Source organism: Homarus americanus, unplaced genomic scaffold (genome assembly GCF_018991925.1).
Source record: "Homarus americanus isolate GMGI-L3 unplaced genomic scaffold, GMGI_Hamer_2.0 scaffold36902, whole genome shotgun sequence".
NCBI lineage: Eukaryota > Metazoa > Arthropoda > Malacostraca > Decapoda > Nephropidae > Homarus > Homarus americanus.
Genome location: NW_024726715.1, coordinates 1 through 11,618, shown reverse-complemented (window position 1 = coordinate 11,618; position 11,618 = coordinate 1). Strand labels below are relative to the sequence as shown.

General features: G+C 43.1%; 1 protein-coding gene across 1 annotated transcript; it reads left to right on the top strand.

The window, feature by feature from the left end:
- The first annotated feature begins 10,851 nt into the window (after nt 1–10,851).
- On the top strand, nt 10,852–11,419 carry LOC121865690 (protein TRACHEARY ELEMENT DIFFERENTIATION-RELATED 7A-like). Its single transcript, XM_042365210.1, has 2 exons — nt 10,852–11,145; nt 11,264–11,419. Exons 1-2 carry the CDS (start codon nt 10,852–10,854, stop codon nt 11,417–11,419), a joined length of 450 nt encoding a protein of 149 aa, XP_042221144.1.
- Nucleotides 11,420–11,618: the final 199 nt, after the last annotated feature.

Below are 11,618 nucleotides of genomic sequence, written 5' to 3'. Positions count from 1 at the left end.
TCTCTATGGTGTGCAGCAACAGTCGAGTAGTAAAAACCGGTTTTGTATTTGATTTTGTTTCTAAAGGAATATTAAATTTAATAAATGTGTCAAGATCATTCGTTTCAATTATTCTGGATCATTTTCATCCTAATAAATTAACCTGATACATTTACTTACTTTAAATAAGCTATTTAGTGGTGTTGGTAAAAGGGTGGGAATACTGAATTTCATATCAAGTTAAAATTTACCTAGCAAAAATGAAAACTTTTCAAATCTGAAGATATCACATGATTCTGCACATAGAACTACATCATTAATACCATGCCGATTTTTCAAACTAAAAAAAAAATTCGCCTCCAATGACACACCCTAATATATAGGCAGACAGACAGAGACATAAGCAGAGACAGACAGACAGACAGACAGAAACTAATGGTCAGAGAGAGAGAGACAGACAGAGACTAACAGATATACGCAGAGTTTACGAGAGAGAGAGAGAGAGAGAGAGAGAAAAAAAAAAGAGAGAGAGAGAGTATGCTAGCTTAAAAGAAAACACAAATATAATGAACTACTTACTCATATATAAAACACAAAAGGTAATTTACTATAAGGGACACATAATATATTCTTAATCAACCAAGGATACATTATACATTATTATTAACACGAATATAATGAGTCTGTCAGTATGTACAGGTTGGTCACTGGTGATATGGGTGGTCGCGTTCAATCAAGTTCACTGATAAAATAATAAATTTCCTCGTGTTTTATTTGACATTTGTGACATGTTAATATATACGAAATATTCTTCTTTCGAGAGAGAGGATGATTTTTTCTTTTCTTCGTATGTTTCTCATTCGTAATGTGTGTGTGTGTGTGTGCGTGTGTGTGTGCGTGTGTGAGTGAGTGTGAGAGTGAGTGAGTGTGGGGAGAGATAGAAAAAAAGTAATTTCAGGACTTTGATCAGTATTCATGAGTGTGGAAGCAGGAAAGAATCATTGCCTCTCTACCAGTCCCACGAGGAGAAAAATTTTTTAATACGTGCGACAAATTATTTTATTCCAAGAATAATAATGACGAGATGTTCTAATTACTGCTGAAAAACTTAAACAAACGAAAATAAAAAAAAAAAAGAAAAATGGATTAAGGTATATTTATATAATTTCACTTCAAAACTTGGATAAGATAGTAATAGAAAATTTATATATTCTAAGCAATTTCGGATTATTGAAGTTTTGTATAAATAAGACTAAATTAATCATCATCATTTGATAAACACTTCAAGAATTGAAGAAAAAATATTGAAATTTGAAAAATTAAATTCACCTCCAAATTGGTTCATTGTAATCATAACATATTTCTATATGTGTGTGTGTGTATTTGTATTACAATTACTGTTCCTTACTAATAACAACACTACCACCACCACCCAAGAAAGAGCATCAGCCAGCTCCCTCAGCATCTGTGACTCCCACCTGCACAGATACGATGGCCAGGAAGCAACATTATTTAGGTAACAGCCGCCTGAGACTAACACCGGGTGCATGAATAAAATTACTCGGCTAAATTGATTGTCTGGCCAATATCTCCGTTCAGGCAATTTATGCACTTAGGAACCAGAACATCTCCTGGATTTTGTGTTTGACGCTGGTGAAGCCAGAGCCAGCAGAGGTGGACACGACACGATGAAGGGAGTTTGGGGGGTTACCTGCTGTTGGTTTTGTCAACAACTAAATTGATTGTCTGGCCATATCTCCCGTTCCAGGCAATTTATGCACTTAGGAACACAGAACATCTCCTGGATTTTGTGTTTGGCTTCTGGTGACCAGACCCTTGAGGTGGACACGACACGATGAAGGAGTTTGGGGGGGGTTACCTGCTGTTTAGTTTTGTCAGCAAGGTGGTGGAGTGGAGTGTTATGCTAGCCGAGAAGTTAATTGGAGTATAGTTTGGTGGGTAGGTGGGTGTTGTAACTAGCCGAGGAAACAGTTAATTGGAGTATAGTTTGAGGTGGTGGGTGGGTGTTTATGTAACTGGCCGAGAAGCAGTTAATTGGAGTATAGTTTGAGGGTGGTGGAGTGGGTGTTGTAACTGGCCGAAAACAGTTAATTAGGTATATTTTGAGGTGGTGGAGTGGGTGTTGTAACTGGCCGAGAAGCAGTTAATTGGAGTATAGTTTGAGGAGGTGGTGGAGTGGGTGTTGTAACTGGCAGGAAACAGTTGGTGGAGTATATTTTGAGGGTGGTGGGTGGGTGTTGGCAACTAGCCAGAGAGCAGTTAATTGGAGTATAGTTTGAGGTGGTGGAGTGGGTGTTGTAACTGGCCGAGAAACAGTTAATTGGAGTATAGTTTGAGGGTGGTGGGTGGGTGTTGGTTGAGGTGGTGAATTGGGTAACTGGCCGAAACAGTTAATTGGAGTATAGTTTGAGAAGTGTGGAGTGGGTGTTGTAACTGGCCGAGAAGCAGTTAATTGGAGTATATTTTTGAGGGTGGTGGAGTGGGTGTTGTAACTGGCCGAGAAACAGTTAGTGGGTATAGTTTGGTGGTGGAGTGGTGTTGTAACTGGCCGAGAAACAGTTGAATGGGTATAGTTTGAGGGTGGTGGGTGGGTGTTGTAACTGGCGAGGAAACAGTTAATTGGAGTATAGTTTGAGGGTGTGGTGGGTGGGTGTTGTAACTGGCCGAGGAAACAGTTAGTGGAGTATAGTTTGAGGGTGGTGATTGGGTGTTGTAACTGGCCGAGAAACGATTCAGGTAGATTATAGTTTGAGGTGGTGGAGTGGGTGTTGTAACTGGCCGAGGAAACGATTGGTGGAGTATAGTTTGAGGTGGTGGGTGGGTGTTTGTAACTGGCCGAGAAACAGTTAATTGGAGTATAGTTTGAGGGTGGTGGAGTGGGTGTTGCTTAACTGGCCGAGAAACAGTTGAATTGGGTATAGTTTGAGGGTGGTGGAGTGGGTGTTGTAACTGGCCGAGAAACAGTTAATTGGAGTATAGTTTGAGGGTGGTGGAGTGGGTGTTGTAACTGGCCGAGAGCATTTAATTGGAGTATAGTTTGAGGGTGGTGGGGTGGGTGTTGTAACTGGCCGAGAAGCAGTTAGTGGAGTATAGTTTGAGGGTGGTGGGTGGGTGGTAGCAACTGGCCGAGAAACAGTTAAATTGAATATAGTTTGAGGGTGGTGGGTGGGTGTTGTAACTGGCCGAGAAACGGTTAATTGGAGTATAGTTTGAGGTGGTGGAGTGGGTGTTGTAACTGGCCGAGGAAACGGATTAATTGGAGTATGGTTTGAGGGTGGTGGAGTGGGTGTTGTGGCCAAAACAGTTAATTAAGGTATAGTTTGAGGGTGGTGCAGGTGGGTGTTGTAACTTTGGCCGAGGAAACAGTTAATTGAATTATAGTTGAGGGTGGTGGAGTGGTGTTGTAACTGGCCGAGGAAACAGTTAATTGGGTATAGTTTGAGGGTGGTGGGGTGGGTGTTGTAGCAGCCGAGGAAACAGTTAGATGGAGTATATGGTTTGAGGGTGGTGGAGTAGGTGTTGTAACTAGCCGAGAAGCAGTTAATTGGAGTATAGTTTGGGGGTGGTGGAGTGGGTGTTGTAACTGGCCGAGGAAGCAGTTAGTGGAGTATAGTTTGGGGTGGTGGAGTGGGTGTTTGTAACTGGCCAGAAACAGTTAATTGGGTATAGTTTGAGGGTGGTGGAGTGGGTGTTGTATGACTTCAGCCGAAAGCAGTTAGTGGAGTATAGTTTGGCAGGGGTGGTGGAGTGGGTGTGCAGCAACTGGGCAGAAACAGTTAATTGGAGTATAGTTTGAGGGTGGTGGAGTGGGTGTTGTAACTGGGCGAGAAACAGTTGGTGGAGTATGGTTTGAGGGGTGGTGGAGTGGGTGTTGTAACTGGCCGAGGGAGAGCAGTTAATTGGAGTATAGTTTGAGGGTGGTGGAGTGGGTGTTGTAACTGGCCGAGGAAGCAAGTTAATTGGAGTATAGTTTGAGGGTGGTGGAGTGGGTGTTTAACTGGGCGAGAAACAGTTAATTGGAGTATAGTTTGAGGGTGGTGGAGTGGGTGTTGTAACTGGGCGAGGGAAACAGTTAATTGGAGTATGGTTTGAGGGATGGTGGAGTGGGTGTTGCTTATTTGGCCGAGAACAAGTTAATTGAGTATAGTTTGAGGGTGGTGGAGTGGAGTGTTGTAACTGGGCGAGAAACAATTAATTGGGTAGTTTGAGGTGGTGGAGTGGGTGTTGTAACTAGCTTGGAAAACTGGTTAATTGGAGTATAGTTTGAGGATGGTGGGTGGGTGTTGTAACTGTAGAAAACAGTTGGTAGTGTAGTTTGAGGGTGGTGGAGTGGGTGTTGTAACAGCCGAAACAGTTAATTGGAGTATGGTTTGAGGGTGGTGGAGTGGGTGTTGTAACTGGGCGAGAAACAGTTAATTGGAGTATAGTTTGAGGTGGTGGAGTGGGTGTTGTAACTTTGGCCGAAGAGCAGTTAATTGAGTATAGTTTGAGGGTGGGTGGAGTGGGTGTTGTAACTGGCCGAGAAGCAGTTAATTAGATTATAGTTTGAGGGTGGTGGAGTGGGTGTTTAGCGCTGGCGAGAAGCAGTTAATTGGAGTATAGTTTGAGGGTGGTGGAGTGGGTGTTGTAACTGGCGAGAAACGATTAATTGAATTATAGTTTGAGGGTGGTGGAGTGGGTGTTGTAACTGGGCGAAACAATGATTAATTGGAGTATGAATTTGAGGGTGGTGGAGTGGGTGTTGTAACTGGCCGAGAAGCAGTTAATTGGAGTATAGTTTGAGGGTGGTGGAGTGGGTGTTGTAACTGGCCGAGAAACAGTTAATTGGAGTATAATAGTTTGGGGATGGTGGGTGGGTGTTTGTAACTGGCCCGAGAAACAGTTAATTAGATTATAGTTTGAGGGTGGTGGAGTGGGTGTTGTAACTTGTGAGAAACAGTTAAATTGGAGTATATTTTGAGGGTGGTGAAATTGGGTGTTGTAACTGGCCGAGGAAACAGTTAATTGGAGTATGGTTTGAGGGTGGTGGAGTGGGTGTTGGCAACTGGCCGAGGAAACAGTTAATTGAATATAGTTTAGGATGGGCCGTTGGGTGTTGTATTGGCCGAGGAGAGCAGTTAGTCTGGAGTATAGTTTGGGGTGGTGGAGTGGGTGTTGTAACAGCCGAAACAGTTAATTGAATTATAGTTTGAAATTGGTGGAGTGGGTGTTGTAACTGGCCGAGAAACAGTTAATTGAATTATAGTTTGAGGGTGGTGGAGTGGGTGTTGTAACTGGGCGAAACGATTCATTGGAGTATAGTTTGAGGGTGGTGGAGTGGAGTGTAACTGGCCGAGAAGCAGTTAATTAGTGCTGGTTTGAGAATGGTGGGGTGGAGTGTTGCTGGTCGAGAAACAGTTAATCTTGCTGGGAAGAGTTGGTGACCCCAGTTAGTCTTGGTGAGATGAGAGATGGTATGTACTGTAAAACTCGCTGCTCGGACACTACATCACTCGAAAAATGATCTGTAACCATAAAGATCACTGGTGAAGTTTTAGTTAAGCCACTAATACTACACTCCTAACACACACTACCACTACTCTACTACTACTACTACTACCACCACAACTATACTACCACCACCACCACCACCCATAGCACGACACTACACAAGAATCACCTCACCTACTAAATCAAAAATCATGTAACAATTAAAATCCAATTTCATTTTTCCACTCATAACAAAACAGACATTCGCATTCACCATTTTATTCCTCACCAATGTAGAATAACTTTGTATAAAAAAAGACATACATATTCTACACTTTATTTACTCAACATTGTAAAATAAATCTATATTCTACCTAGATAAAAATAATTACACCTTAACGAGTGTCAGGTGTCCAGAAGTGCAAATCGTTTCGTGTGTTTTTTTTTTTGCGCTTTAAGATTGAATTTGTTTTCTTCATTATTACTAGAATTGTATACAAGAATTTCTGTTTTATTGATACAGTTGTTTTTTAATGGTAAGTCGTCGAAGATAGTGTGATAATTATATATATTTATTTCGATAATTTGAAAGAATGTGTTTTTCTTGATCACAGTCCAAATAATGTGTTATTATTATTATTACACGTATTTGTCATTATTATTATTATTTTTAGAGATTATTAATTATTAATGCTGTCATTATTATCATTATTATTATCATTATTATTATGGATTTCACTTTTATTTTCAGTCGTTTTATTTCTTTATTTTCATTTTCCTCAACTTTATTTATCAGTCTCGTTAGTTTATTACCGTGTTTCCAGTATTGTTCTTTTCAGTTTATTTCATATATTTCAGTCATCTTAATTTTCAATATATTTTAGATTCTTATGAATTATGTATACATATGTATATAGACATTTAATTCATGCAGTGAACAAGAAACTATATACACCACTAAACACTATATACACCACTAAACACTATATACACCACTCATAAACACTATATACACCACTAAACACACCACTAAACACATATATACACCATAAACACTATATGACATTGACCTATTCAGTAAACACAAAGCAATACATGACCATAAACATCAGATTTAGGAACAGTATTCACGAGACGCCGAGATAAAGTTGTTTAACGAACTTAGACATTACCTATTTTCTCAATAAACTTTTCTAACTTTTGAGAAACGAGTTTGTGGACCCCAAAAGTTTAAGAAGATGTAATTTTTTTTTTTGGGGAGGGAGGGAGGGGAGGGAGGGGGAGGGGAGGGGAGGGGGCTAAAGAGGGAGGAGGGAGAGGGAGGTCCAGGTGAGCCAATGTATCCTGCCGCTGTTACACACCTCCTCCCTCCGCCCTCCCTCAGTCTTTCGTCAACTTTACTTACGAATGTTGAATGGAAACAATCTTAGATATGAAAATACGAGGATTTATTTATTTTATGACTACCGCTACTTACTACTACTAACACTACTACTACTACTAATGCATAGTAATAATAAAATAATAATAACAGGTGAGGTTGTGTCGTAGCTCCGCATTACGTCACCACACACCTTCGTAGCTCCGCATTACGTCACCACACACCTTCGTAGCTCCGCATTACGTCATCACACACCTTCGTAGCCCCGCACACGTCATCACACACCTTAGTAGCTCCGCATTATGTCATCACACACCTTAGTAGCTCCGCACAGTCATCACACAACCTTAGTAGCCCGCACAGTCATCACACACCTTAGTAGCTCCGCATTATGTCATCACACACCTTAGTAGCTCCGCATTACGTCACCACACACCTTCAGCTCCGCATTATCATCACACACCTTCGTAGCTCCGCATTACGTCATCACACACATTCGTAGCCCGCATTACGTCACCACACACCTTCGTAGCTCCGCATTACGTCATCACACACCTTCGTAGCTCCGCATTACGTCACCACACACTCGTAGCTCCGCACACGTCACCACACACCTTCGTAGCTCCGCATTACGTCATCACACACCTTAGTAGCTCCGCATTATGTCATCACACACCTTAGTAGCCCGCATTATGTCATCACACACCTTAGTAGCCCGCATTATGTCATCACACACCTAGTAGCTCCGCACAGTCACCACACACCATAGTAGCCCGCACAGTCATCACACACCTTAGTAGCTCCGCACAGTCATCACACCTTAGTAGCTCCTGCATTATGTCATCACACACCTTAGTAGCTCCGCATTACGTCATCACACACCTTAGTAGCTCCCGCACAGTCATCACACACCTTAGTAGCTCCCGCACACGTCACCACACACCTTAGTAGCTCCGCATTACGTCATCACACACAACTTAGTAGCTCCGCACACACACACACACCTTAGTAGCTCCACACAGTCATCACACACCTAGTAGCTCCGCACACAATACACACCTTAGTAGCTCCACACATCACACACCTTAGTAGCTCCCACAGTCACCACACACCTTAGTAGCTCCGCATTACGTCACCACACACCTTAGTAGCTCCCACAGTCATCACACACCTAGTAGCCCGCACAGTCATCACACACCTTAGTGCTCCGCACAGTCATCACACACCTTAGTAGCTCCAGCACAGTCATCTGACACACCTAGTACTCCCGCACAGTCATCACAACCTTAGTAGCTCCGCACAGTCATCACACACCTTAGTAGCTCCGCACAGTCATCACACACCTTAGTAGCTCCTGCACAGTCATCACACACCTTAGTAGCTCCACAGTCATCACACACCTTAGTGAGCCCGCATGTCATCACACACCTTAGTAGCCCGCACAGTCATCACACACCTAGTAGCTCCGCACAGTTATCACACACCTTAGTAGCTCCTGCACAGTCATCACACACTTAGTAGCTCCGCACAGTCATCACACACCTTAGTGAGCCCACACAGTCATCACATCTGTTAGTTAATGGTTTACCTAGGCAAGTGATTAGGTTAGCTAGGGTAAGGTAACAGAATTAGACTGTAAGTAGGGAAGTTAGGTTTGCTAGTTAGGTAGAGACAAAGTAGCTTTTAAGGATTACGTTTAGTTAGAATTAGTTTAATGTGTTCTTTTAGTCGAGGCCTTAAGGTGAATCAATTAAATCTCGTCTTAGAAATATTTTAAAACAAAACGAAAACCAACACACCGAGGCTCCTGTAAAAGGATAAAAAAAATAAATAAATAAACACACCTCAGGTTACGTGGTGATTAAATCCAAACATCAGGTTAATTGGCAGACAGGCCAGGTATGTGCGCGCGCGTGTGATGATAATAATAATAATAATAATAATACATAATAATAATAATAATAATAATAATAATTAATAATAATTATAATAATAAACGGTTTATTAATGTTAAGCCGGTGTCAAAAAAAAATATACAAACTTACATGTGATGATCATAATGATATACGTTCAATACATTTACAGGGCTGCATACACAAAAATCAGAGAGCTTATATTTTAACAATAGTGGATGGTGCTGTTCTATATCTATCGGTGCCGGCTCTATGTACCGAATTTTGTTGTTGTGGCGGACCGCGAGGTGGGTGGGGACTGAAGGCAGTAGGTAAGAGGATGGTGCAGTAGTCCACTGCCAAACCCTGCTACGTGGTAAGGAGGTCACTGGGGATGGCATCCAGTGTAGAGAGATATGGTAGCCAGGAGTAGTCTGGCGCGAAGACTTCTGTACTCTCAGCTGATGCATTGGACAGAAGACAACAGGACGTTAATTTGGGGAGAATAAATGCTTTGTAGATAGTCCCTAGCTCTGGCGTGAGTGCCCCACGAACTGACGTCGTAGCATGTAGAGTCGGTCAATGAGGCTGCCTTGATTGTGTTGTTTACATGGTCCTACCAAACCAGTTTGTATCTGTAGTTAACACCAGGAATTTGCAGACAAAAACTAAAACTGAGAGGATAAACCCACTGTGACTGCTTGAACTTACCGGAGTGATGTATTGATGCATGACGACGGTTTTGTGTGATTGATGGTGACCCTCATCCTCTGTAATCCATGCCTGTGTGTGTGGGGGGGAGGAAGGTCTTTGTGTCATTTCAGGTCTGTCATAATCAATCTCTCATTGGTGACTTTATATCTCTCACACACCCCATCTCTTCATGCCTCATTCCCTCATCAACGAGACCTTCCGCCTCACGGAGCCTAATGTTTCTAAACGTCAGATCAAAAGAAGATAGAGCACACAAGTTTAATCTTGAAGGAAGGAAGGTCTTAGCTGTTGTTTGGGCCAATACTGAACTACTGTTGTTAAGCCACACATAGAATTACATAGAAAAAGAAAGGAAAGGCGAAAAACCGCAGAACATAGTAGCATTACAGTTGGCCGCGGGATCAAAGTAGATGGCGCGTGTGCAAGGAGCAGGTCGTTTGTTTGACAGGAAATATCTACATTTAACCATGAGGGGCGTCAGTGGCGTCACTAATAAAACAGATCACCCTGAGCCAGGTTTCCACGTTGCCATATATTATTGATCATATAGAATTTACTATACGTGTGTGTGTTTTATTATTTATATAATAAATAGACAAGAAGTTGACGAGCTCCGTCTTTTAAATATTCTCGGTTATTGTTACATTAAAGTTATATTGTTAAGATTAATAATATCTTTATTATTATTACTGTTATTATTATTATTACATACACATATTACATAGTATTATTGTTATCATTAGTTAAATCACAAAGCAAACAGTCCGAGAAATAAAATATCATGCAATTAAACTATCAACAATATTTCAACAACAATTACCATATGTCGTTTAGCAGAGTTTTTAAATGATGCTCTACCAGATTATGAATGTGTTTATACGCAAAATTTACCCCCACCCTCCTCTCCCCAGAACTTGAAACCCACCCACACCTTGACCATCCCTCCAACCCCCCAGAACTTGACCTGTCCTTCCAACCAGAACTTGACCGTGTCCCTCCACCCCAGAACTGACCGTGTCCCCTTCCCACCTCCCCAGAACTTGCACCGTGTCCTTCAACCCCACAGAACTTGACCAGTCCTTCCACCTCCCCAAGAACTCAAGACCAAACCCTTCCACCCCCAGAACCAGACCCGTGTCTTCAACCTCCCCAGAACTTGACCATCCTCTCCCACCCCAGAACCTGACCGTGTCCTTCCACCTCCTCAGAACCTTGACCGTGTCCTCCCACCCCCAGAACTGACCGTGTCCCTCCACCCCAGAACCTTGAACCAAATCCTTCCACCCCCAGAACCCTGAACTGAGTCCTTCCACCCCCAGTCCCACCAAATCTCACCCCCAGAACTTGTGTCCTTCAACCCCAGAACCTGACCTGTCCCTCCACCCCCAGAACTGAATGTCCCTTCCACCTCCCCCAACTGACCTGTCTTCCACCCCAGAACTTGACCGTGTCCCTCCACCCCAGAACTTGACCTGTCCTTCCACCCCAGACCGTGTCCTCCACCCCCAAGAACTTGGAACAGAATCACCTCCACCCCCAGAACCTGACCGTCCCTTCCACCCCCAGAACTTGACCGTGTCCTTTCCCACCCCAGAACTTGACCGTGTCCCCCCCCCAGAACTTGAACGTCCTTCCACCCCCCTGACTGTCCCTCCCACCCCAGAACTTGATCACCCCCAGAACTCTAACGTAGTCCCCCCCCCAGAACTTGACCGTGTCCTTCCAACCCTAAACTTAACCGTGTCCCTCCACCCCAGAACTTGACCGTGTCCTTCACCCCAGAACCACTGTCCTTCCAACCCCCCAGAACCTGACCAAAGTCCTTCCAACCCCAGAACTTGACAAATCCTTCAACCCCCCAGAACCTGACCGTGTCCTTCCACCCCCAGAACTCGACCAAACCTCAATTCCAGAACCTGACCGTGTCCTTCCACCCCAAGAACTTGACAGCAACTTCCCCTAACAGAACTTGAATGTACTAAAGTTTCTGAGCTAACTTTTATCACAGGCCAGTTATCCGATTATGATGCCTTTTTCTTCATCTTTGGGAAAAGAAGGCGGCAGAAAAGGGCCGAGAGGGGGCAGTGATATTGTCGCCATCCTATTAATAACCTGTCCCTCACCCTCTGTCTCCTCCTCTAGCAATGCAACTGAACGAATGA